This window comes from Misgurnus anguillicaudatus, chromosome 2, assembly GCF_027580225.2.
Source record: "Misgurnus anguillicaudatus chromosome 2, ASM2758022v2, whole genome shotgun sequence".
NCBI lineage: Eukaryota > Metazoa > Chordata > Actinopteri > Cypriniformes > Cobitidae > Misgurnus > Misgurnus anguillicaudatus.
This window is the reverse complement of record NC_073338.2, coordinates 2154353-2177636: the sequence shown is the minus strand read 5'-3', so window position 1 is coordinate 2177636 and position 23284 is coordinate 2154353. Positions and strand designations below refer to the sequence as shown.

Below are 23284 nucleotides of genomic sequence, written 5' to 3'. Positions count from 1 at the left end.
CGGATCCATTTGCAGCAAGTTTATTATTAACAGCAACAATACACAATATGTCAGAAGTAAGACAGGCAGGATCATATGGGAAGGCAGCAAACCGTTGTAAACGTTGAACAGGCAATGGGTCAGGGCAGGCAGCAAACAGGCAAAACTATAATCCAGGCAAGGTAATACAGAGATAATAAAAAACAGGATATAAATGCTCAGAGATGTCAACAAAACTTTGCACTGAGGAGAGAGCGTCTCTGCTCTAAATAGTCTGGTAGATGAGGTTCAGGTGTAGCAAAAATCAGCTGCTGAAGTGCTTGATGGGAAATAAAGTCCAAGGTATACTAACAGTTCTGTTAAACGGGCGAGAGTTTGCAGAGTTCTGTGACAGATTTGTGCTATAGCTCCTGTCTACCCAGGACTGTTTTCATCATAATCCTACCTCCATAATCCGCCGTTTACAATTAGTCCAAAATGCAGCGGCACGTCTTTTGACAGGTAAAAAGCGAAATGAACACATAACCCCTATATTGTCGACTCTACATTGGTTGCCTGTTGTTTTTAGAATCCATTTTAAGATTTTATTGTTTGTTTATAAATCTTTAAACGGATTGGCACCTTTATATTTATCTGACATGCTTACTTTGCATACTCCAAGTAGGACTCTGAGGTCTACTGGCCAGCTGTCTTTAGACTGTCCAAGGTCCAGACGAAAAACAAGAGGAGACAGAGCTTTTCTCAATAGCAGGTCCAACACTTTGGAATTCGCTCCCTCCTTATATTAGAGCAGCTACCTCTGTGGAATGTTTTAAATCATTGTTAAAAACCCACTTGTTTGCATTGGCTTTCGAATCATGACTGAGCAGTGACATTTTATTTTATTTATTTTTTTTGTTTTTTTTAATATTGTTGGAATATTTGTATCTTGTGCTTTTACTGTATTTTATACTTGTACAGCACTTTGGGGCAGTGGTGTCTGCTTGTAAATGTGCTTTAGAAATAAACTTTGACCTTGACCTTGAAATCTAATTTTTAAAACTTTTTTGCATTTGCTTTATCCCTATTACCACCATGCCAGACTGGGTGTCTTAAATAGAGAAATCAATTAATTCCTTGATTCAAGTTGTTTACTCATTTATTAAATAATTTCCCCAAAGGCTTTAGTTTCATGCCTATATGAGTTTGTTATTTATTGTGACACGCTCCAAAACTGATGCAGCACAAAACAAAGTTTGGACACCACTTGGTCAGCACCCCCTTACTTTCACTTGCTTATACAGCCTTACGTACCCTCTCGATCCATGCGCTCCGTCACAGAGCGACAGCTTGTGTCAAAAAGGAAAAAAATCACTATTGCGTACCTTCTCTGGTGCTGTTCCACATCTGTGGAATGATCTGCCAGTCACAACATAATCTGCTGACTCTGTAGCTGTCTTTAAAAATCAACTAAAAACCCATCTCTTCCGCCATTACCTCACTTCCTAATAAAGGGCTTACTATCCTTCTTTATTTTTCCTTTTTTCTTTATCCCTATCTTCTTACATACATTCTAAAGAAAAAAATACTAACTAACCCTTGGCTATATATATTGTGTAAGACTTGATGAGACTTCTAGTGCACTTATGTATTGCTGTTCTTGTGTTGATATAATTGCTTCTATTGTTTACCTCATTTGTAAGTCGCTTTGGACAAAAGCATCTGCTAAATGTAACATAAATGCAAGCCGATCATGAGCCCCATTTACTTCCATAATAGGATAAATAATACTATGGAAGTGAATGGGGCTCATGAATGGTTTGGTTACAAACATTCCTTAAAATTTCTTTAGTCATGTTCATCAGAACAAAGAAATTTATACAGGCTTGTATCAACATGAAAGTAGGTAAATGACGACCAGTGCAACAAGTGCAAAGTTTTGATGTGTTCTTACAGTGGGCAAAGAGTGTTTTGGATTATTACATTTTGTCCAGAAATAAGAATAAAAATAATATCCCTGAGCAATAATAATAGTAATGCTTTACTTTTTTACATTGTAAAACAGCAAATGCGCGAAAAAATATTGAGAGAGGACACTCCACTATAAATAACACATGCCAACAAGACATTGGCAATAGACAGCTTTGCATACACCATCATCTTTTCTTCTTTTATTTTCCTTTTTCTTCCAAGCTAAGAAGCATTTTCTTCACCAAAACGTTTTATTCTTTGTTTACTTGTTGTAGGTTCTAAACTTTGTTTGCAGTGGAGATTTTTCTTTTTCATCTGTCCTGAATTTGTGAATGCCCTGTAAATAACGCTAATCAGTCCTGCCCTGACGGACTGGTAGAGTAATTGTTTGAATAAGAAATCATTTGTACTGTGGAAAGAACGGAATGTGAAAAGAAAGTATAGCTGGGCCTTAAGCCTCAAGTATATGATAGTAATATATTTCAATAGTAATGAAAACAATACAAATACCATTAATCAAAATAATAACTGCAAATACAATATCAGGGGAAATAGTTTACAAGATGATTTTTTTTGTCCTAATTGTGCAGTGCATAATACAAGGATTGTTAGATAAAGCATAATGGATGGATGGGTGTTTGGATGACTGTCATTTCAAAATTAAATATGGCCAGATCTCTCAGTTTTCAAGATGTACATCACCTTACATCAACATGTAACTCCAGTATTATGATGCTGTTACCATAGCAACACAAATGAACAAATAAGCCAATGAGAAGACGTGAGCAACTTACCGTCGCGAGCTCATCAAACTTGCCAAAAAGTTCATTAAGGAGTTTGACCAACTCTTGCGCAGTGCACTGTGACGCCAGACTAGTAAAGCCCACAATATCTGCAAACAGGATGCTAAAAATAAAAATAAGAAACACTTTTTATTTGCATTGTTGTTGTTTGTTTTAATACATTGTTATGCAAAATACTTAACATTTAGAAAATGTTCTCTTCCAATCTCAGTAGATTTTGTTTCAACCCTAATCATCTAAATACAGTTTACAACCTAAGTTCAGTTATGATGTTATTTTGCAATTTACATTAAATAAACAAAAAGTACATGAAATATACCAGAATGGGTAACATGGTTGCACATTTAGCACATTAAGTAACTAATGACAACATCTTTATTCTGGGCTAACTTTTTGCCATCCAGTACAGAGATAAAAAACTAAATCAGCAACTAAATCATATAAACTGTATGACTAGCTACTGTAATGTCAGGTTATTATATTCACATTAATTTGTAACTCAATTAATTCAATTATGCAGGCTATGTTATTATTATAAAAAGTTATAATGTTTATTTCAGTGGGATTGTTTTAAGCACCCAGTTCTATAATATCGCTCCATTTCCTTCAGTAAGATTTTCATAATAATTGTTAATGTCCGTCGAAATGTATTTTAGCATGTTTATAGTAAGATACAGTAGTGGCCAAAAGGGATATTCGGTGACATATTTGTACAATATCTGTTTTAATGTCCCATCAGATTAACAAAATGGACAAAACATTGAATTTAAAAGGGATTTATTAGTAAAAAAATTATTTGGTAAAAACAAACTACAGCATATCATGGGTTTTGTTTGACAAAAGCAAAAAAAACAAAAAAAACAAGCAATGAATACAATTAAGGGCCAGATTTACTAAACAGGGCAAATTAGCGTGCAAGTGCAATTCCAAAAAAGCGGCGATCGGAATGGTAATATGCAGGTTATTTACTAAAAAACACAAATTAAATAACACAGGCGCCACAGCTGATTTCCATAATTACCAAGCAATCTACTAAGAGTAGCACAAATTAGTTCAGGGTAGCAAATAAGCAGAGTAGATAAGTTAATGTGTGATGCGCTTGACTTCAGCACCACGGACAACACAGCTACAGTAAAGTAGCCATTGGACACTGAAAAGTGAAGGTTTACAATAAGTTTTGAAACATTTGGTATTGTGTGACTCCTATTTTATTTACTTCAGCAAATAAAAAATAACATGACATGGCAAACATTATTTTTGAATAATATGTTCCTCTGGCATTCCAAATTAACTGCCCCCTTTTAAAACAATCCTCTGCATTAAATCATGCATTCTCTGCTCTCTGTGATGCCTCTTTTTTGCAATAACTGCAGCCATTTAAAGCGCAAAATAATTAAAAAAATGCTTTTTTGGCGTTAAATAATCGCGCAAATACCAGTCATAACACACACGCAAACATTAGTAAATGGCGTTGCGTGAATCATTTAATTTCATAGAATTGCATATGCAATAAGGTCAGTCGCAAAAAGAACTACTAGACCACACCTTTTTAGCGCTAATTATCCACTGTATGTCTTTAGTAAATCCGATAGTTATTATTTAATGTCAAAATGATGTTTTGTGCTGGCGCAAGCTGTTAGTAATTCTGTCTCTTAAACTGTTATGAATATTTGATCCTGTTTTGCAATAACATAATGGTCCCATTCTTCTGGGCCCGAGTCCTGTGCATGAGTGTCCCCTTCAAACAATATATTAAACAATCTATTATTAAAATCTATTATGCTTAGGCAGAGTTTGCACAGAGTTTACCACTTTGTGGTAAAATTGTAGTAACCATGTTTTTAGTGCATTGATTAGTATTGGCAAAAACATGGTTTTACTACAGTTACCATGGTGTAACTATGGTTTTTGAAATGGTTTTGGATGGTGCTTTTCCATTGCATAGTACCACACGGTTTTGTTTGGATCAGCTTACTTTTGTGGGTTTTTCCACTGGGTGTACTCAGTACTTTTTTTAGTACCACCTCGGTCGGGGTTTCAAGCGACTCGAGCTGATACCAAAATGTGAAGCGAAAACACTGTAGATCACTGATTGGTCTGAGAGAATCGCAGTGGTGTCAAAAGTATTCATATTCATTACTCAGGTAGAAGTATAGATAGTAGGATTTTAAAAAGACTTCTGTAGAAGTTGAAGTATCAACTCAAGCTTTTGACTCAACTAAAAGTGTAAAAGTACTGGCTTTAAAACTACTTAAAGTATAAAAGTAAAAGTAATGTAAGGAAAAAAATGCCAATAAGGAAAAAAGCCTAGGCCGCGCCACAGGGGCCTATTGTGCACTGCCCTATCTCCTCAAAAAAACTTTTCTAAAGACCATAATAACTATAGTGTTATATTAATATGTTAATGTTAAAATATTTGGGATGCACTAGGCCAGGGGTAGGCAATGTCAGTCCTGGAATGCCGATGTCCTGCAGATTTTAGCTCCAAGTCTTATAAAACCTTGGCTACCTGTAGTTTCAGGTAACTTTTTAGACCTTGATTAGCTTGTTCAGGTCTGCTTGATTAGAGCTGGAGCAAAACTCTGCAGGACATCGGCACTCCAGGGCCGACGTTGCCTACCCCAGCATTAGGCTCTTTCAACCGCATAATGCGCATTAAAAATGAACGCATTTTAGTACAATGCAAACAAATACATAGTGGTTCTCAAACTAGGGCCCAGTTTTATAATATTTTATAAAATACATTATTTTATCATAAATTCTGTGTAAATCAGAAAAATAAGGCTACTAAACAACAGCAATACGTTGTATATATTAATACGTTTTGTTTAATTCAAATGTTAAATTTTAGAATGTTTTATGTCATACATTTTCTTTGGGGGGGATGCACTGTACACAAGGGGGGCTGCATGCCAGAAAAGTTTGAGAACCACTGCATTAAAGAACCATATTTGTTTACTACTGAGCATTAACAGGTGTTCCATGGAAAGGAAGATATGATGACGAATTGCCTATAAGTATTGTAATGGTGCAAAAAGTCAAACTCCAAAGCAGGGCCAAATGGGGGCCCTATGCGGACTTTTACGGTGGTGCCCTCTTTAGTTAAAAAAACAACAAAATCACACACAACTATAGTATGTGTGAGAATAGAAATATGCTATTGTTATCATTTATAATTGTATTTTGACTGCAACACAAACTACAATTATACAAATATGCAATTATATATTATAGCCTATATTTCTGCATCTGTACTTGTGTAGCTAATAGGGCTGTAACGGTAAATCGCGTGTCCCATTAAAAAGACCTGTCTAAAATCTATTCTGAATCATAAGGCTGCGATTCTGTGTTTCATGCGCAGGTTGAGCATGTAATATGGCTTTTTGGTCAGTAAGAAGTCCTTATTAATCTAAAATCATTATGAGTCGAAGTCGTTTATAATGTGCATTTAAAAAAGCAACACTCGTTAAACAAAATTATTCAAAATATTCTTTATTATCATGAAAATACCTGAAACAATCTGAAAAACGGCAATATAAATATTCTTGTAGACATTTCCTGGAATAGCGTTTGTAATGCTAGTTCTTCTGTGGCACAATTGGAGTTTCTGCACGAGAGTGCCCTCTGGCTTTTGGATGTGGTGGCATTTCACCGTAATTCCTTAAAATTCCTTCATTGTAAAAACGCGCATTTGCACAGTTAATCGTTACAGCCCTAGTAGCTAACATACTTTAGCTTAATCTAATGTGACAAAGATCTTACAGGTCAGTATAAATCCAAGCAATTTTGGAGAATTACTAAATGTGTTTCTGGTAAGTAAATTAAAAGTCAGCTTTAAGAAAACAGCAGATGTTTATTAATAAAAGCAACAGTGGGTGCAGCACTAACGTTTCGATGCACAATTACATCTTCATCAGAGGACTCTGATGAAGATGTAATTGTGCATCGAAACGTTAGTCATCGTTGTACACCATTATTAAAATATTTTATACAGACATCTGTGCTGCACCTGCAATCCTTTTTTGTCTATGTTGTTCCATCCTTCTCTGGTTGCACTGGATTTTTTTGCAGTTTACTCTTCTTTTCTTTTAATAAATAAGTGTAGTTATTAGCATATACATAACAACAGATGTCTTTAGCATTCATATTTTTGCCATGCTTCATGACCCAACGCAGCACAATGTCATTTAAACAATTGAAGTTTAAAATTGAAAATTTTCATACTACACTGTATTTAAATCCCGCAGATGAGTCGGTGCTGTCAGCAACCAGCTATACATTTTCACAGGCTTGTGAATGTGAACTGACCTGAAAGCGATGCACGGGTTTTATTTCATACTTTTCTTTTCCATACCTCTTCCCGGGTACAGGTGTCCATCAATTTTGATGTGTGTTACTGAATGATGGATGATATCAATGCATCACAAGAGCAAACTGCTTCACATGCTTTTTAATCGCTCTTGCTGTCTTTTTATGTTTATCTGCGCAGCGCTATCAATCAAACTTTTGATCATCTGCAGTCAGGTGGGGCGCTGGGATCGCACACAAACCAATATACCTTTTGCGCGTTGACGTCACGGTTACGTTACGCGCCCATGTGGTGGCAGAAAAACAGTGGAAATGAATGAAACACGAGTGAAACGAACAATATAACTCACTAGAAAATGTCTTGTTGTGCTGTTGAGTGTCAGAATAGGAATGCCAAAATAGATGACCTTCATTTGTATAGTATACCGTCATCGAAGACACCATTTGAAGATAAACGTAGGTGTTTATGGTTGCAATAAGCCCTCAACCGGACAGACTGGAGTGATGAAATCGTCTCGGTTACATATGTAACCCTCGTTCCCTGAAGGAAGGGAACGGAGATGTCACGTCGTGACCGACGAATTGGGAACCGCTTTGCGGGTGACCTATCTGCTTCGAGAAACCTTTAAAACGCCAATGAACTTGGCATGCAGATAATTGCATCTGCTGGCGCCGCCCCGCCGCACAGGTATTTAATGAGCGGCAGGTGCAGTTATCAAATCAGCTATTTTTTGCTGAGAAAGCTGGACAGAAAGAAAAATGTCCGGCCTATATCAGCAGTGGAACAGCAAACTGTGGCGACGGGACGTGACGTCTCCGTTCCCTTCCTTCAGGGAACGAGGGTTACATATGTAACCGAGACGTTCCCTTTCAGTCGGTCACTACAACGTCACGTCGTGACCGACGAATTGGGAATCCCTACCAAAGCGCCACTGAAGCTGACCCTTCCAGTGCCTGCGTAAAGACTCTCCTCTTTTAGGGAACGGAAAAGGGGTTGAAGCAGAGGCCGGTCACTACTTGTTCCTTAACCCACGATAGTGACTAGGCGAACTGGGAAGCGAACTCGTCAGGCGGGACTAAGATCGCTGTGGAAAGAAAACCCTCTAGGGGTCTACCACTAAGGTGATGGATAGAAAGACATGAGGTCTAAAAAATACACTCTCTTAGCAACACTAGAGAGGCGCGGAACGAACTCCGCTAAGGGAAACGTGGTAAATAAGAAACTTTCCACGGAAATACTCACAAAGAAACCAGTAGGGGGCACAATGTGGGCGCTAGCCTCACCCAGATTGTCAAGGGTACATCTAGTGAGAGGCTGGCAGCCGATGCTCCGCAACGTCGGCCACCAAGTGGTGGAGGAGACAAAAACAGTTTTTTATAACGTTTTTGCCTTAACTGCCTTCCATACTGGTGCGGTTGTGCAGCACCGAAAAGAAAGGCTCCAAGCCGACACAGGAGCCGTTCCTCGATGTTCTCACTGATCTGACGAGAGAACTCGAGAGGATACCGGCTCAACACGAACACTGTAGAATCTAGTGAATGTATTAGGTGTCGCCCAGCCAGCAGCTCTGTAGATATCAGTTAGAGAGGAACCATGGGTCAATGCCCAAGATGATGCTACACTTCTCGTAGAATGTGCACGCAGATTAAACGGGCAAGAAATACCCTGCTTTTCATATGCAAGGGTAATAGTGTCCACAATCCAATAGGACATCCACTGCTTGGTGACAGCATTCCCCTTCTGCTGACCACCGTAACAAACAAAGAGCTGTTCTGAGGTTCTAAAGCTTTGCGTCCGAGTTACATACACACGTAGCGCACGCACCGGACATAATAAAGCCACGGCTGGGTCTGCCTCCTCCGGGGGCAGCGCTTGCAAGTTCACCACTTGGTCTCTGAATGGAGTAGTGGGAATTTTGGGCAAGTAGCCGGGCCGGGGTCTCAATATTAAAATGGATTCAGCAGGCCCGAACTGTAGGCACGAATCGTTGACCGAAAATGCATGAAGATCCCCTATCCTTTTTATCGAAGCCAAAGCAAGGAGTGTTAAAATTTTGAAAGTTAGAAACTTTACACTCACAGAATGCAGAGGCTCAAAGTGGATGTCCTGTATAACCTTTCAGCACCACGGACAGGTCCCAAGGAGGAATAGAGGGAGGACGAGAAGGATGCAGCCTTCGTGCGCCTCTCAAAAACTTAACAACCAGGTCGTGCTGACCCACTGTCCTACTGTTTATCGGAGCGTGGTGCGCGGATATCGCAGTGATATCTATTTTAATGATATAGGGAGACGGCCTTCTGTCCAAGCAAAGGAGATAAATAAGCACGAGTCTGATCGAGCATTCTCGGATGTCTTCTTGTGAGAAGCACACCAATCAACGAACAGATTCCATTTTAGCGAGTACGCCTGTCTCGTAGACGGCGCTCGTGCTGCAGAGATGGTGTTAGATACCGAGTGTGGTAAATCACCTAAAACCTCCACACATGGGGGTTCCACAGATCGGGGCGCTAGTGCCATAATGTGCCAGGGAATCAGCCAGGGAGGGACTGACGCGAGAAGAGTGACTCTGTAAAACCAATTCCTAGTTGTCCGATACGGCGCAACTAATAGAATGCGCCCCTCGTCCTCCTTGACTTGCACAGTGTCTGCGCAATAAAGCTTACTGGGGGGAAACCCCGCGGCCAGCTGTGTGCCAGTGCATTCACGCCGAGTGTTCCCTCGGATAATGAATAAAACAGGCGACAATGGGTTGTCTCTGAAACAGCAAACAGATCTAACTGCGCTCTGCCGAAACATTTCCAAATCAGCTGAACCGACAGGGGGGGAGTCGCCACTCGCCAGGGCGCGCTGCTCGTGAGAGCGTGTCTGCCGCTGTGTTCAGCGACCCGACATGTGAAGGGCACGAAGAGACCTCAGATACTTCTGACTCCAGAAGAGGAGAGACGGGCGAGATGCGACAGGTGACGAGAGCGCAGACCGCCTTGGCGATAGATATACGCTACAGCCGCAGTGTTGTCGGTGCGCACTACATCTTAAGCATCGAATCACGTTAATGAAAGGGACGAGCGCAAGATATACAGTGCACAGCTCGAGGCAATTTATGCTAATGTCGCTGGAATGTCGACCAGACCCCCGAAGCGACGAGCCCACCGTACGTGGCTCTCCACTAGTGATGCGCGGGTCGTCTCGTAACCCGCGGGCCCCGCGGGTAATCCGCGGGTCGGGTTGGGGGGGGTAAAGAATTTGTAATTTTAATGCGGGGCGGGTTGGGGCGGGTCATTAAAAACAAAATTAAAAAACTGATATGTTGCGTCTAATTCCCTGTAGCATATATATTAAATATTTGGGAATATATATTTTTAAATTTAATTACTTTCTTTGATAAGGTTAAATTACGTAGGCCTATGTGGCAATGTAACTTCCGCAACGTAACTTGCGCAACGTAACTTGATATCCCAAAACCTTTGACGTCACGGAAGTGCCAAGTAGCTCCCGCTGCCAGCCACAACAACAAAACAAACGGAGAATTAAAAGATGAAAGACGATCTGCAGGAGAAATTAAGGTAGGGAATTTGTGAATAGATAATACAAATGCTGCTTTTTTGTGTGGTGATCTACTTTTAAAATGATAAAGCCGACAAGTTCTACATGCTAAAACACTTTAAATGCGTGGACTATACTGCATATATCTCTACATTGGATTTAGGGATGTCACCATTACTCTATTTTCCTGAGGAGTTAAAAAAAATCCTGGAGCACATGTCGAGTACTGTTTAAAATAGCGGAGATTTAGTGAAACAAACTTGAAGGAAAATTACAATAGTATCAGAAGCATATATCAGCACAACGCTGCCTCTCTCTCTCCGTCGTTCGCTCGCTCTCGCGTGCTTTAGCTCGTGCATGAAAGCAAGAATGCGATGCAATTGCATGCTTGTAAATGTCGGAAGTTTACACGACTGATCTGCAGCGGGCAGGCATAAGATTTATAAAAACACATATGAGAAGAAAGGCACAGCAACTCAAAAAGACTTAAGTGTTTCACAATTACTCAATGCCAATTTTCCCATGGAGGCATGGAGCAGCATGAGAATACACAGTAAGCTTATGTGCGATCTACCGGCATTGCCTTTGCGATCGATGTATTGGACACCCCTGGTTTATCATTATCCTATCTCTATATTAATATAACCATGCTGGTTTCTATGGCTCATTGGTGTATGTTGTTGCCAGTTTACAGGGCGATGTAATCTAATGGCTGTTTCCAATCACTCTTAGGCTGAAATAAAGCCTCTTTTTATTTACATTACAAATGCCTAATATGTCTATTTTAATGGTCGCGGGCGCGGGGCGGTGCGGGTTGTAAAAATAGATACAGTGTTGCGGTGCGGGTTGGGGCGGGCCAAATATTTCATAAAAGCGGGACCCGCGGGTTGGAAAAAACGCAGACCCGCGCATCACTACTCCCCACCCTGTGGTAGAGGCATCTATGCCAACAATAGCATGCCTGGAGACCTATCTCAGTGGCACCCGCACCCTGAGAAACGCTGGGTCTGACAACGGGTCGAAAGTGTGACGGCATCTTGATGTAATTATAATACTGTGAAAGCCGGTGAGCCACGCTCTCCTCAGGACTCGGTCATAAAGCCAACACTGAAGCGGTCTCATATGGAGCAGCCCGAGCGGTGTCACGGCCGCAGCTGCTACCATATGCCCCAGAAGTTTCTAAAATTATTTTAGTGGAACCGCAACCCTGCCTTTAAATGTTGAGGCAAGCCAGAATTGACTGAACACGCGCTTCTATGAGACGTGTTGTTAAATCGACCAAATCCCGTTACATTCCGAGAAAAGAGATCCTCTGCACAGGGCAAAGTTTACTCTTTCCCCAGTTGACCTGAAAACCGAGACGAGCGAGGTGTTTAAGTACACGATCTATGTGTGTGCACAGCATCTGAGCTATTATGAGCCAATACGCCAAAACGCAAACACCGCTCTCTCTCTCTCAGGGGCTGCAGTGCGCCATCCGCAACTTTCATGAAGACACAGGGAGAGAGAGAGAAAGCCCGAACGGTGAGACTTTGTACTGATATGCCCTCCCATCGAACACAAAGCGGAGAAACGGCCTGTGTCGGGGGAGTATGGAGACATGAAAGTACGCGTCCTTCAGGTTGAAGGCTGCGAACCAATCCTATGGGCGGATGCATTAAAATATGCTCCTCTGCGTAAACATTTTGAACAGCATTCTGTGAATGTGAATTCTGTGAATTCTCGATTCAGTACGCGCAGATCTAGGATCGGACGCAACCTGCCACTTTTCTTGGGTACAATGAAGTAAGGGCTGTAAAGCCCCGACTTTATCTCGGCTGGAGGGACCGGCTCGATCGCGTCCTTCGCCAATAGGACAGCAATCTTCCGCACGCAGTACGTGCGCATCGGCAGCCTTCACTGTGGTGAAGCGAATGCCTGAATATTTGGGAGGTAGCCGGGCAAATTGAATGCATAACCGAGACGGATCGTGCGTAAAAGCCAACGCGACGGGCTGGGAAGCTCTTCCCAGGCCCCCAGATACCGAGCGAGAGGAAATTAACGGCACGATGTGTGTACCCGTGGCGAGCGGAGACGGGGAACTCAACGACGCGTGCTCTTTGGCCGCATTGTGAGATGTTGTGTGTAATGAAACACTCACCCGTAACCGCTGATGGATGCTGAGCAAAGGCTCCTTTGTAGATGTCCCGCTCGATACATCCGCTGGTGAAAGAGGAAGAGGAGAACTTAGGGTTTTGAGCCCGTCCGAAACTCCTATATGCCTCCGGTGATCTGGAGAAAGAAGAGGAATTCGCTCTTTGTTAGTGGGTGCAGATTGAAGTCGGCGGAACACAAAAGGAAACCAAGGATTCCCCACCCGGCCCTCCTCCGGGGTGGGGGGAGAATGATGCTTTCACCATCTCCTGAAGAGCGATCCTCTCCATCTTCAGATCTCCCGACTCAGAGCCGCTAAGTTTCATTTTCCACCTCTGTAGCGGGCTGAGTGGGCGGGTGTACTGCTTACGACAGGTTCCTCAGAGCTGCCGGGATGAAGGAACAAAAAAGCCGTAGCAGGACGCCCTCGGCGAAAAGCAGACCAATATACTGACGTAACGGAGGGGGCAGCTAGGCTCCGACGTGGCATGATGCCTCAGTCTGCTCTAAAGCGGCCGATCATTGTTGGACACTCTCAGCCGCGTCGCCGAAATGGCTGGTCTAAAATGGAACATTAGGACGATTATTAACGACCTACTTAATGCCCGCAAGACACAACCAGAGATGGCGTTCCTGGACCACCGGGGGTGGGCATAGCACGTCCAGCGGCCTGTGGGGTGAACCCAGTCGCTCGTAGCGCCAGGTCAGAGCCACACAGGATTCTTTAGTTGCCGGAACGTGACCTCACCTGTGCAGATCCTTCAGTGCCTTAGCCTGGTGGACCTGCATCACGCCATGGCGCGCACGGCAGAGGCCGCCTCTCACAAGCCCGTGGGTTTGTGAGGGGAGGGAGGCTAGTCTCTTGGAGCAGCATAACCCTTAGCGGCCCCGCCGTCAGGAGAGGTGAGAGGTGATGGCTGAACGGTCGGTTCCGGGAGGAAAACGAGTTTTCCACGACCGTGTCAACCAACATGCACCCCGGGAAGAAAGGCACAGAAGGTTGGGGCTGTTTTTGCAGTCCTGAAGTGCCAATCATCTAGGCGGGACGGTGCGGTGGGAGCTCTCCGCTCCACACAGACCGTCTCCGCGCTCCCGAGCGTACATGGCCGCCACTCGGGGTCGAGCACGGGAGCCCCTACCCAACCCGAAGGCGGGAGTGGGTCCGAGTCGGCGACCGAATAGACGACCCCCTCTCCGATGCTGTGACAGACATAGAATCCTCGTGAGGACTGAAAGAGGACGAGAGCGCGTAGAACACGCGCCACCCGTCTCTTACGGCACCTCTGGCTGTGGATGGGGGTGCTGAGAGTCACTGGACGAACCAGCTAACCGCAACGGAAAAAAAAGGGGGTGACGTTCCCGGAGGTACGAAACCTGTCTCCGCCATCCAAGAGGTTCATGCTCTCTTAGGAGTATGAACCCTCCACGATCGCAGCCTCAGCATGCACTCTTGTGCACAAGAGAAAACGATCGTGGCCACCCGGGGACCCATACATTTGCCGCATCCAGAAACACGGATGTAAAGACATCTTTAAAAAGACGCTCCCGTCTCAGTGCAAGTGAAATGCTGTCTTTAAAAAGACGCAGAACACTGCAATACTCTTTTAGAGGAAACACTCTTTTAATGTGCTGATGTTGATGAAACACACAGGGGAACGGCTATGCACACACTCAACTAAGAGTGAGAAAAAGTAAAAAAAATTAAAAAGAGAGGTGGAACACCCGCAAGTCTCCGCTGAAATGCCTTTGCCCAACCAAATCGAACACGCAGAGTTCTCCAAAGAGCAGAGAGTAGCTTCTCGTGAGCAGTCAGTCTGCCAGCTTTCGAAGCTAAAAAGCTGATTTGATAACTGCACCTGCCGCTCATTAAATACCTGTGCGGCGGGGCGGCGCCGGCAGATGCAATTATCTGCATGCCAAGTTCATTGGCGTTTTAAAGGTTTCTCGAAGCAGATAGGTCACCCGCGAAGCGGTTCCCAATTCGTCGGTCACGACGTGACGTCGTAGTGACCGACTGAAAGGGAACATCTGGAAATCTTTTAATAATTACAATAGAAAATAATTAGAGAAGATATCCGGAGTTCTGTCAAGTCTGATCCCTCTATGTGTTTCTTATAGCGTTTTCAACACGTTACGTTTATAATTTATTTGGAAAGATTTAAGATTTGAATTATATCAATAATATTACCATTTATTAAAGTTTTCGTTTTTTTTTCGTTTTCTATTACTTCTTTTTACCTTATATCTTAGCCTATGTCTTCTTCCTGTTTGTTCTAAATTATGATGTTTACTAATAAATATATAAACATAGCACACACACACAAACACACACACACACACACACACACACACACGATGTAAAGTGTTAATAATATATAAACAGGCGTATGCAAATTCATTTGTATGTAAACATAATAGTTTTAGAACAAACACGTAAGCTATAAATATAAGGAAGAAATTGAAAACAGGAAAATTATGAAATATTTAATAAATTATATTATACAGAATACATGATAGTATTGCTCTTATAAGTACTTTACTGATTCATACTGTAGAAATAATTGATTTACCAATAAAGAACAATAGATATACATTACATACATGGACACAATTAGTAGCCAAGCCATTTAAACTTTTAATTTATTTAAAAAATAAACGTAACTTGGTGAAAACGTTATAAGAAACATTACACTTATAGAAATATAGGGGAAACAGACTTCTACAGAACACCGGACCCATAAAAATCACAGTTTAACGCTAAAACACTTCACACAGCTATTGAGAAGCATTTACTTTCTGCCACCAGTTGGGGTCCGCCCACAAAAACGTCATCTCTGTTTGCAAACACGCAAAAGGTCTATAGGGTGTCGGAATGGTGTATGTTTATGCTTCTCATCCAACCACAATCGCATTCATACGGATGACGCAATTTATCTAAATTTTTTTAACGATGAAACCGGAATGAAAAAGGCCAAAATGAAATATGAGTAACGAGGCTATTTGTTAAATGTGTTCCTATATATCTCAGTGGTAGAGCATTGCGTTTGTAGCGCAAAAGTTCATGGGTTCGAACCCAGGGAACACAAGTACTGATAAAAAAATGTATACCTTGTAATGCACTGTAAGTTGCGTTCATTGGTGGACAGTAACAAAGTAAATGTCATTCGTTACTGTACTTAAATAATTTTTTCCTGCATCTGTACTTTACTCTAGTACTTTTATTTTGGAAGAATTTTACCTTTACTTTACTACATTTTAAAGTCAAATACCTTACTTTTTACTCTACTACATTTGAAAAATCTGTCGTTCCTTTTTATTTATTAGTGGATAAAAAACTTTACTGGGCAAACTAAAATGCACAAAAAAAAACACTAAGATGCACATGTGACGCGTCAAACCACCAATCAGGGTATAGCATGCCCTTCGTTTTGAACTTGATTTGGTTGCCGGCCACGGTGGTTCATGTAACACGAGTGCAGCAGCCATCCAGCGTATCGTTTGGAGAATGAAACTGAAATGAAATTTTTAAGGAAGTACTTCTACTTTTACGGGAGTAATATTTTATCCTGGGTATCTTTACTTTTACTCAAGTACATGATTTGTGTACTTCGTCCACCACTGGTTGCATTGGATAAAAGCTTCTGCCAAATGCATAAATAAATTAAATAAAAATAAATTAAATGTAAGCATAAAAATAAAATGTAGAAGCAAAATGTCGGCTGAAAAATTATTACTCCAGTAAAGTATAGATTTCTACTTAAGTACGGTAACAAAGTATTTGGTCTTCGTTACTTGACACTTCTGGAGAATCGTCACTACCAGTGTCATTGCTATAATGTAAAAGATTAGCTTTACCTTAGTGCTAGCTTGCGCTGTCTCAAGCAAACATTTTGTCATCTGTGCTAGGGATGGGCTCGAGTACTCAAACGTGGCATCGATGATCAATTAGCATTAAAAGCGCCCGTGGTTGTAAAGACTGAGTGCGTGTTTGGCGTTAAGCTACACAGACCGGCATAATATTTCATTCAGGATTCAAAAACAAACAGATAAAGTCCGCACACCTGTACCACAGCAACCCGCAGATCCGCGCTATACTGTGAAGCCGAACACACCTCACATCACTGAGGCACTGGTTTAAAAGAATGCCGGGATTTTGGGATTCACTTCGGTAGGACGAAAATACAGTCAGTCAGGTGCAAAATGTACAGCGCCGTCACAAGTTCCCTCATATCATTTCATATTTAAACATCAAATACCAAGAGATACCAAAGAGCAATACAAGCATCACATCTTGAGTCAGGGCCACTGGAAGTCATTTTAAACAGGGGGGTGCTGTGATTTTTTTTTAAAAACCTATGAGCCTATAGACCTATTTAAAACACATTTTAAAAATAAATACATTGAGATTCACTACTTTATTGTCATATACACTTCAGTGCACACAGCCAGGGTCTGAAACACACAGACATCATCAGTTCTCAGATAAATATATGCGCTATTAATCAGAAGCAGAAATACTTTTAATAATCCAAGTGTGGAATTTCTATAAACTCCAATTATACATACATACATCATATTTACAGTACATACACTTTCTGTCTCCATCTCCAACCTTTTTACATAAACCACAAGGAAATAATCTCCAACTATTTAAACGTTATTTAACAGTTATCCAGATCCATTATATTAGTGTACTTACAATTGCTTGGCTACTGGCTAGTCAAAGCTGATCCCACTTGTTGTCTAAAAGATAAATGCTACAAGCGCGGTTGCACCTCTTACTTTGAGGGTGGGGTGCCCTGGTTACAGGTGTCCAGTGTTGGGGGTAACGCATTACAAGTAACGTGCATTACGTAATAATATTACTTTTCTGAAGTAACGAGTAAAGTAACGCATTACTTTATAAATGTACACATTAATATTTAAGGTTACTTTTTTAAAAAAGTAATGCGAGTTACTTTTCAGTTTAATTCATTCAATTTAAAAATAAAATAATGTACTGAATTAAATTGAACATATTAACGTAGAATTACGCACTCTGTGCGACTGAGCGGAAACAGTTTGAGTCAGAAACGATGATGGCAGGCCAGAGCTTGACATTTTTGCGATCATAAAAAAAGAGATCAAGCCTCAGCCAAGTTAGAAAAAGTAACGCAAAGTAACTTAAAAGTAACGCAAGCATTACTTTCCATGAAAAGTAACTAAGTAACGCAATTAGTTACTTTTTTTGGGGAGTAACTTAATATTGTAATGCATTACTTTTAAAAGTAACTTTCCCCAACACTGCAGGTGTCTAATGTTGAGGTGCACTCAGAGGTCGTGAAGACGAAGGGCCCTATTTTAATGATCTAAGCGCATTGTCGATTCCACTTTTGCTAATTTAACGAAGGGAAAAATGGTTTATGCTTCAAGCCTAAAAGGGTTGTTCCTATTCTCCCATTGAGTAATAGGTGTGTTTTGGGTGTAATGTGCAATAAACCAATGTAAGACTCAGCTCTCACCCCCTTTAAAAGCCAGTTGCGTATGCCAACATGCCTAATCCCTATTTAAAAAGTGGAATTTGTAAATTGAAAAACTATGTGGAGGAAGAAGACCACCACCAGTTTAAGAATAATGGTAAAAAATTGTGTTGTTTTCATTTTTATTGAAATTGATATTTTTTTAATTAAAACCTTTAAAAGCAGTTTTCTTTCAGTCATAGAAGTAAAAATTTTAATAGCTGTAAATATATTAATATCCTACATCATCATTGTAATCTCATAAAATAATTTGCAAAAATTCAAGAAAACGTTTGTACTCTAAAAATACTTTATTTGTAACAAACAAGAGATAATGAATTTACAAATGTGCTGAGAGCTGTTTAAATCAAAAGCATTTATTTACTTACCGGGCTACAGGTGAAGCAGCTCTTTACATCTTCTAACGTCTCATAATCGGCCCTCATTTATGTCCAAGAGACGCAATAATAATCTTTTACATTTGAATCCTTTAATTTTTCATATTTTAAAGAGTTTTTCTATGTATGTGATAAGCAAACCGGCATTGCCGTTTATACTGTAGGCGCATATTACTAACGCGCTATTTAAATAACAAAAATAATATTGCACTACTGACTTTAGACCAGGGGCCTGATGTATAAACGTTGTGTACGCACAAAATGGGCATAGAAATATGCGTACGCAATATTCCACGCACATATCGGGATTTATAAAAAATAAACTTGCCGTAAATAAGAGCGCACCGTACGGATGCTCTCGACCATGCGAACGCACTCTTTGAGAAGAGTATGTGTTTTGGCGACACCAACTGGCCCAAATAGCAATAAATATTTAAAATGAAAAACTCCTCTTCTAAATTAGCCTATTACATCACCCAATAAATCAAATTGCATCAACCTGAATTATCATTATCAGCATTCTTATCCAGGTGCAAATACTTTGAATTTACACATTTTCTTTAATGAATAGCCTATAAAAAAGTATGTGCGTATATAACATATCATCATAATGGATGCTCTAGCGCTGTTAGAAGACCTTGCTAATGACGCTCTATGGAGGGAAAAGAGACCCTCACAGAGAAACCACGCTCTGTGTGTTACTTTACAAGTACTGACCACATTAGGCTACTTGGCCACTGGTACTTTCCAGCGAGAGTTAGCAGACCGAACGGGTATGTCGCAGTCATCCCTAAACCGTATCATGCCATATGTATGGGATGCCATAGTGGGGATGGCACCCTGATACATTCGTTTTCCTTACACGCAAGCTGAACAGCCCAACATCAAAATGCAATTTGCAGCGATCGCCGGTTTTCCCAATGTAATCGGTGCTATTGACTGCACTCATGTTGCAATAAAGGCACCATCTGAGAATTAATTTGCTTTTGTTAACCAAAAACATTTTCACTCTTTGAACGTGCAGATCATATGTGATGCGCATATGTCTCTGACAAATTTAGTTGCAAGATGGCCTGGGTCAACTCATGATTCCTACATTTTGTCCAACAGCAGTGTAGGGAACAGACTGCAAACAGGAGCTGTGCGTGATGGATGGCTAATTGGTAAGTCGGCAGGAATGCACATTTAAAGGGATAGTTCGGCCAAAAACGATATTAAACCCATTATTTACTCACCCCCAAGCTGTCCAAGTTGCATATGTCCATCGTTTTTCAGACAAACACATTTTCGGATATTTTAAAAAATATTTTAGATCTTTCTGTTGATTAAATGTAATATTACGGGGTCCAGCAATAGTCCACGACCTTCAAGTCCAAAAAAAGTGCGTCCATCCTTCACAAATTAAATCCAAACGGCTCCAGGATGATAAACAAAGGTCTTCTGAGGGTAATCCGTGCGGTGTTGTTGTAGAAATATCCATATTTAAAATGTTATTAACGTTATTAACTACCTTCCGGTAGCGCCGCCATCTTAGACTCAGGAGAGAGTATTAGCGTAATGTACGCACTTTTCTTAGTGACGTATGACAAATTCGGAGGACGGGGGGACAGAGCAGCAGCAGAGAAACCGCTGTATGCTGCGTAATAGTGATGGTCAACCCGGATCTTTTTAAGGATTCGGGTTAATCTTAGTCACTCACTAATATGATTCGGGTTGTGCAAGTCACTTGAGTCACTTGAATCACTTGGTCAAAATCTCCCAGTTCCAATCGCTAATACTAATGCAACCAAGCAACTCAGATCACGCATGCAGCTACGAGTCTACGACTCCTCTGCTTGCAAAAAAGGGCTCATGTTAACTGAGGAACTTGTAAAAAAACATGGATGTCCGTGGTAACATTATCAATAACATAATTGTAAAAGTTCGGTGTGTGTGTTTAGTTTCATTTCATAACGACAAATATATCAACACCACGTTTAAAAGATGTGAGGCTTTGTTGAATTGGGACCTGAGAGGAACATGTCCTGTTTCAGATTGACTTACAAGATCCACGATAGGCTTCTGTTAATGCAGCCACACAGTCACTCATCCGCGCAAGAACATGATCTTGTGAGTGAGTCCCAGACAGAGCCGCTTGCCCCCGCTCCTGCACGGGTCCTGTGAGTGAACCACTCACGTCACTCTGAGTGACTCAGTCAACAAGAGGAGCCGTGTACGTCCGTCGGTGGCGGATCTTTATTTAAGATCGTATTTAAAATTTTTAAACATTTGCAGCTTCTACCTAAAACATTGTGCCAGTCAAATATTGCAACAGATTAGCCTACATGAGTCAGTGGGTTAATAACACGAGCAAGGCTCGTCGGATTTAAGCTCTATGAGTTGAGTCACTCTCTGTGTGAATCCCAGAGCCGCCGACCAACTCATTGTCGCGCGCACGCATCCCTTTGTACTCGGACTCGGAGCTGCAGAAAATTATGAGTGAGCTCTCACTCGGTACCCCCAGTCGACATTTGGTGATGTAAATTAACTCGTTGTTGCAAGTTATAGAACATATGGCAGCTTATGTAGAGTTATGTGTTGTAATTCGGTTGTAAACATTTGAAGAGCTTTGTGTTTGATCCAATTTCTCATTTTTAAAGCAAAATCTGAGAGGACTCAACTGACTCGGGTTAATGGTCACTAAGGACTCATGGTTCTCGAGTCATTTTAGGGATCGGGTTAAATGATCCGAGTTTCTAATGACTCGCTCATCACTACTGCGTAAGCGCTCATCCTGAATGCGGATGACTCTAAGATGGCGGCGCTACCGGAAGGTAGTTAATAACGTGAATAACATTTTAAATATGGAAATTTCTACAACAACACCGCACGGATTACCCTCAGAAGACCTTTGTTTATCATCCTGGAGCCGTTTGGATTTAATTTGTGAAGGATGGACGCACTTTTTTTGGACTTGAAGGTCGTGGACTATTGCTGGACCCCGTAACATTACATTTAATCAACAGAAAGATCTAAAATATTTTCTAAAATATACGAAAATGTGTTTGTCTGAAAAACGATGGACATATGCAACTCGGACAGCTTGGGGGTGAGTAAATCATGGGTTTAATATCGTTTTTGGCCGAACTATCCCTTTAATTGTAAATTAATAATGATGCAAATGTGTTTAAAGCATACCTTTTAAAATGTTTTTTTTCTTTTAGGTATAATTAATAAATGCAAATTTTCAGGAAACAAAACTTGTTTTAAAGCATTTAAAAATAAAGTGAAATGTTAAATTTAATCAATATTGCCCTGGAAAAAACAAAAAGCCATCCGTATTTTACAAGCATGTACTTTCTTTAAAGTATTCTTATAATATTTTTTATAATTGTTACCTCCTCCTAGCCCTTGAAATGTTATATTTATTGTCTCATTGTATTTACATTCATTGTTTTTTATACTTTCTTAAATAAAAAAACATGTTTTACCTCTCAGGAGACAGTGGTTATCCCCTCAGAACGTGGCTGCTAACTCCACTTACTAGACCCCAAACCGAACAAGAATGGCGTTATAACGAGAAGCATTGCCGGACGCGTTCAGTGGTCGAACGCACTATTGGTCTGCTAAAAGGACACTGGAGGTGCTTGGATAGGTCTGGTGGCACAATATTGTACAGCACTACAAAGGTTTGCAGCATTGTGGTGGCTTGCGCAGTGTTGCACAACATTGCTCAAAAGAATGGAATACCTGTTCCATCAAACGCGCATACTGAAAATAATGAACCTGACCCTGGCCCTCCTAATGCAGTGCACAATGCTATGGCAATACAGCTGCATATAAATGTAATACATGGAATGTAAAAAGGTAAGTGAATTCAAACATTTTATTTTTTCACATTTTTATTTCTGACAAAATTGATTTTATTTCTTTCAGTTCGGAACACACCGCATTAACGCCATGAACCATGTGACGTTGGGTCTGCATGACTTCTTCCGTCAGTACACGCCTTGAGCTACCAGTGCTCGTTGGTGGAACAGATGATGAGGATGATGATGCACTGGCTTGCGCACAGGATGGGGTTGCTGGGGCATATGCTGACGGCGGCACACTGGACATTGGTGGAGGCACACAAGATACCGGTGGTGGAACACTGGATGGTGGGGGAGGCACACAGGATGGCGGCGGCAGTGGCACGTAGGATCTAGATCCCTTGTCTACCCCACTTGGACCACTCCGGGCTTGAAGGCGTTCCAGGATTAACTGTTCCATTAATCATTAAAAACGTTTAATTAAATAAAGGTTGCATTTAAATTTGTAAATGTGAGAAATAAAATGTGCACTTGATGACTAGCCCTTTTTCCATCTTAAGTTACAGTTTTATATGAATAAACAGGAAAATCAACTATTTTAAGTTTTATACGTTTATCTTAAGGGCAGCTGCATCTACATTGCTAGATTTGTCACTTGGATATTTTAGGACTTTCCACTTCCACGGAACTTGAATTGGTTTACTTAAATTATCCACAATAAAAAAGCATAATTTTAAACTGTTATAATGTTTAGATAAATCAATTACTTACCATCGTCACCGCAAATCACGTCCGTATCACCTTGCAATTCTGGAAGAACTCCACTTAATCCTGTCTCCCCTATAATCGCACCGACTCTTGCATCAAAGGCTGAGAGGTC

General features: G+C 41.0%; 1 protein-coding gene across 1 annotated transcript in view; it reads right to left on the bottom strand.

Moving 5' to 3' along the window:
• Window positions 1-23284, bottom strand: part of adcy1b (adenylate cyclase 1b) — a 579599-nt gene that overhangs the window by 482772 nt on the left and 73543 nt on the right. The window contains exon 4 of the mRNA XM_073871739.1: window positions 2724-2835. Within this exon, the coding sequence (XP_073727840.1) occupies window positions 2724-2835 (112 nt within the window). The remainder of the gene's footprint in view (window positions 1-2723; window positions 2836-23284) is intronic.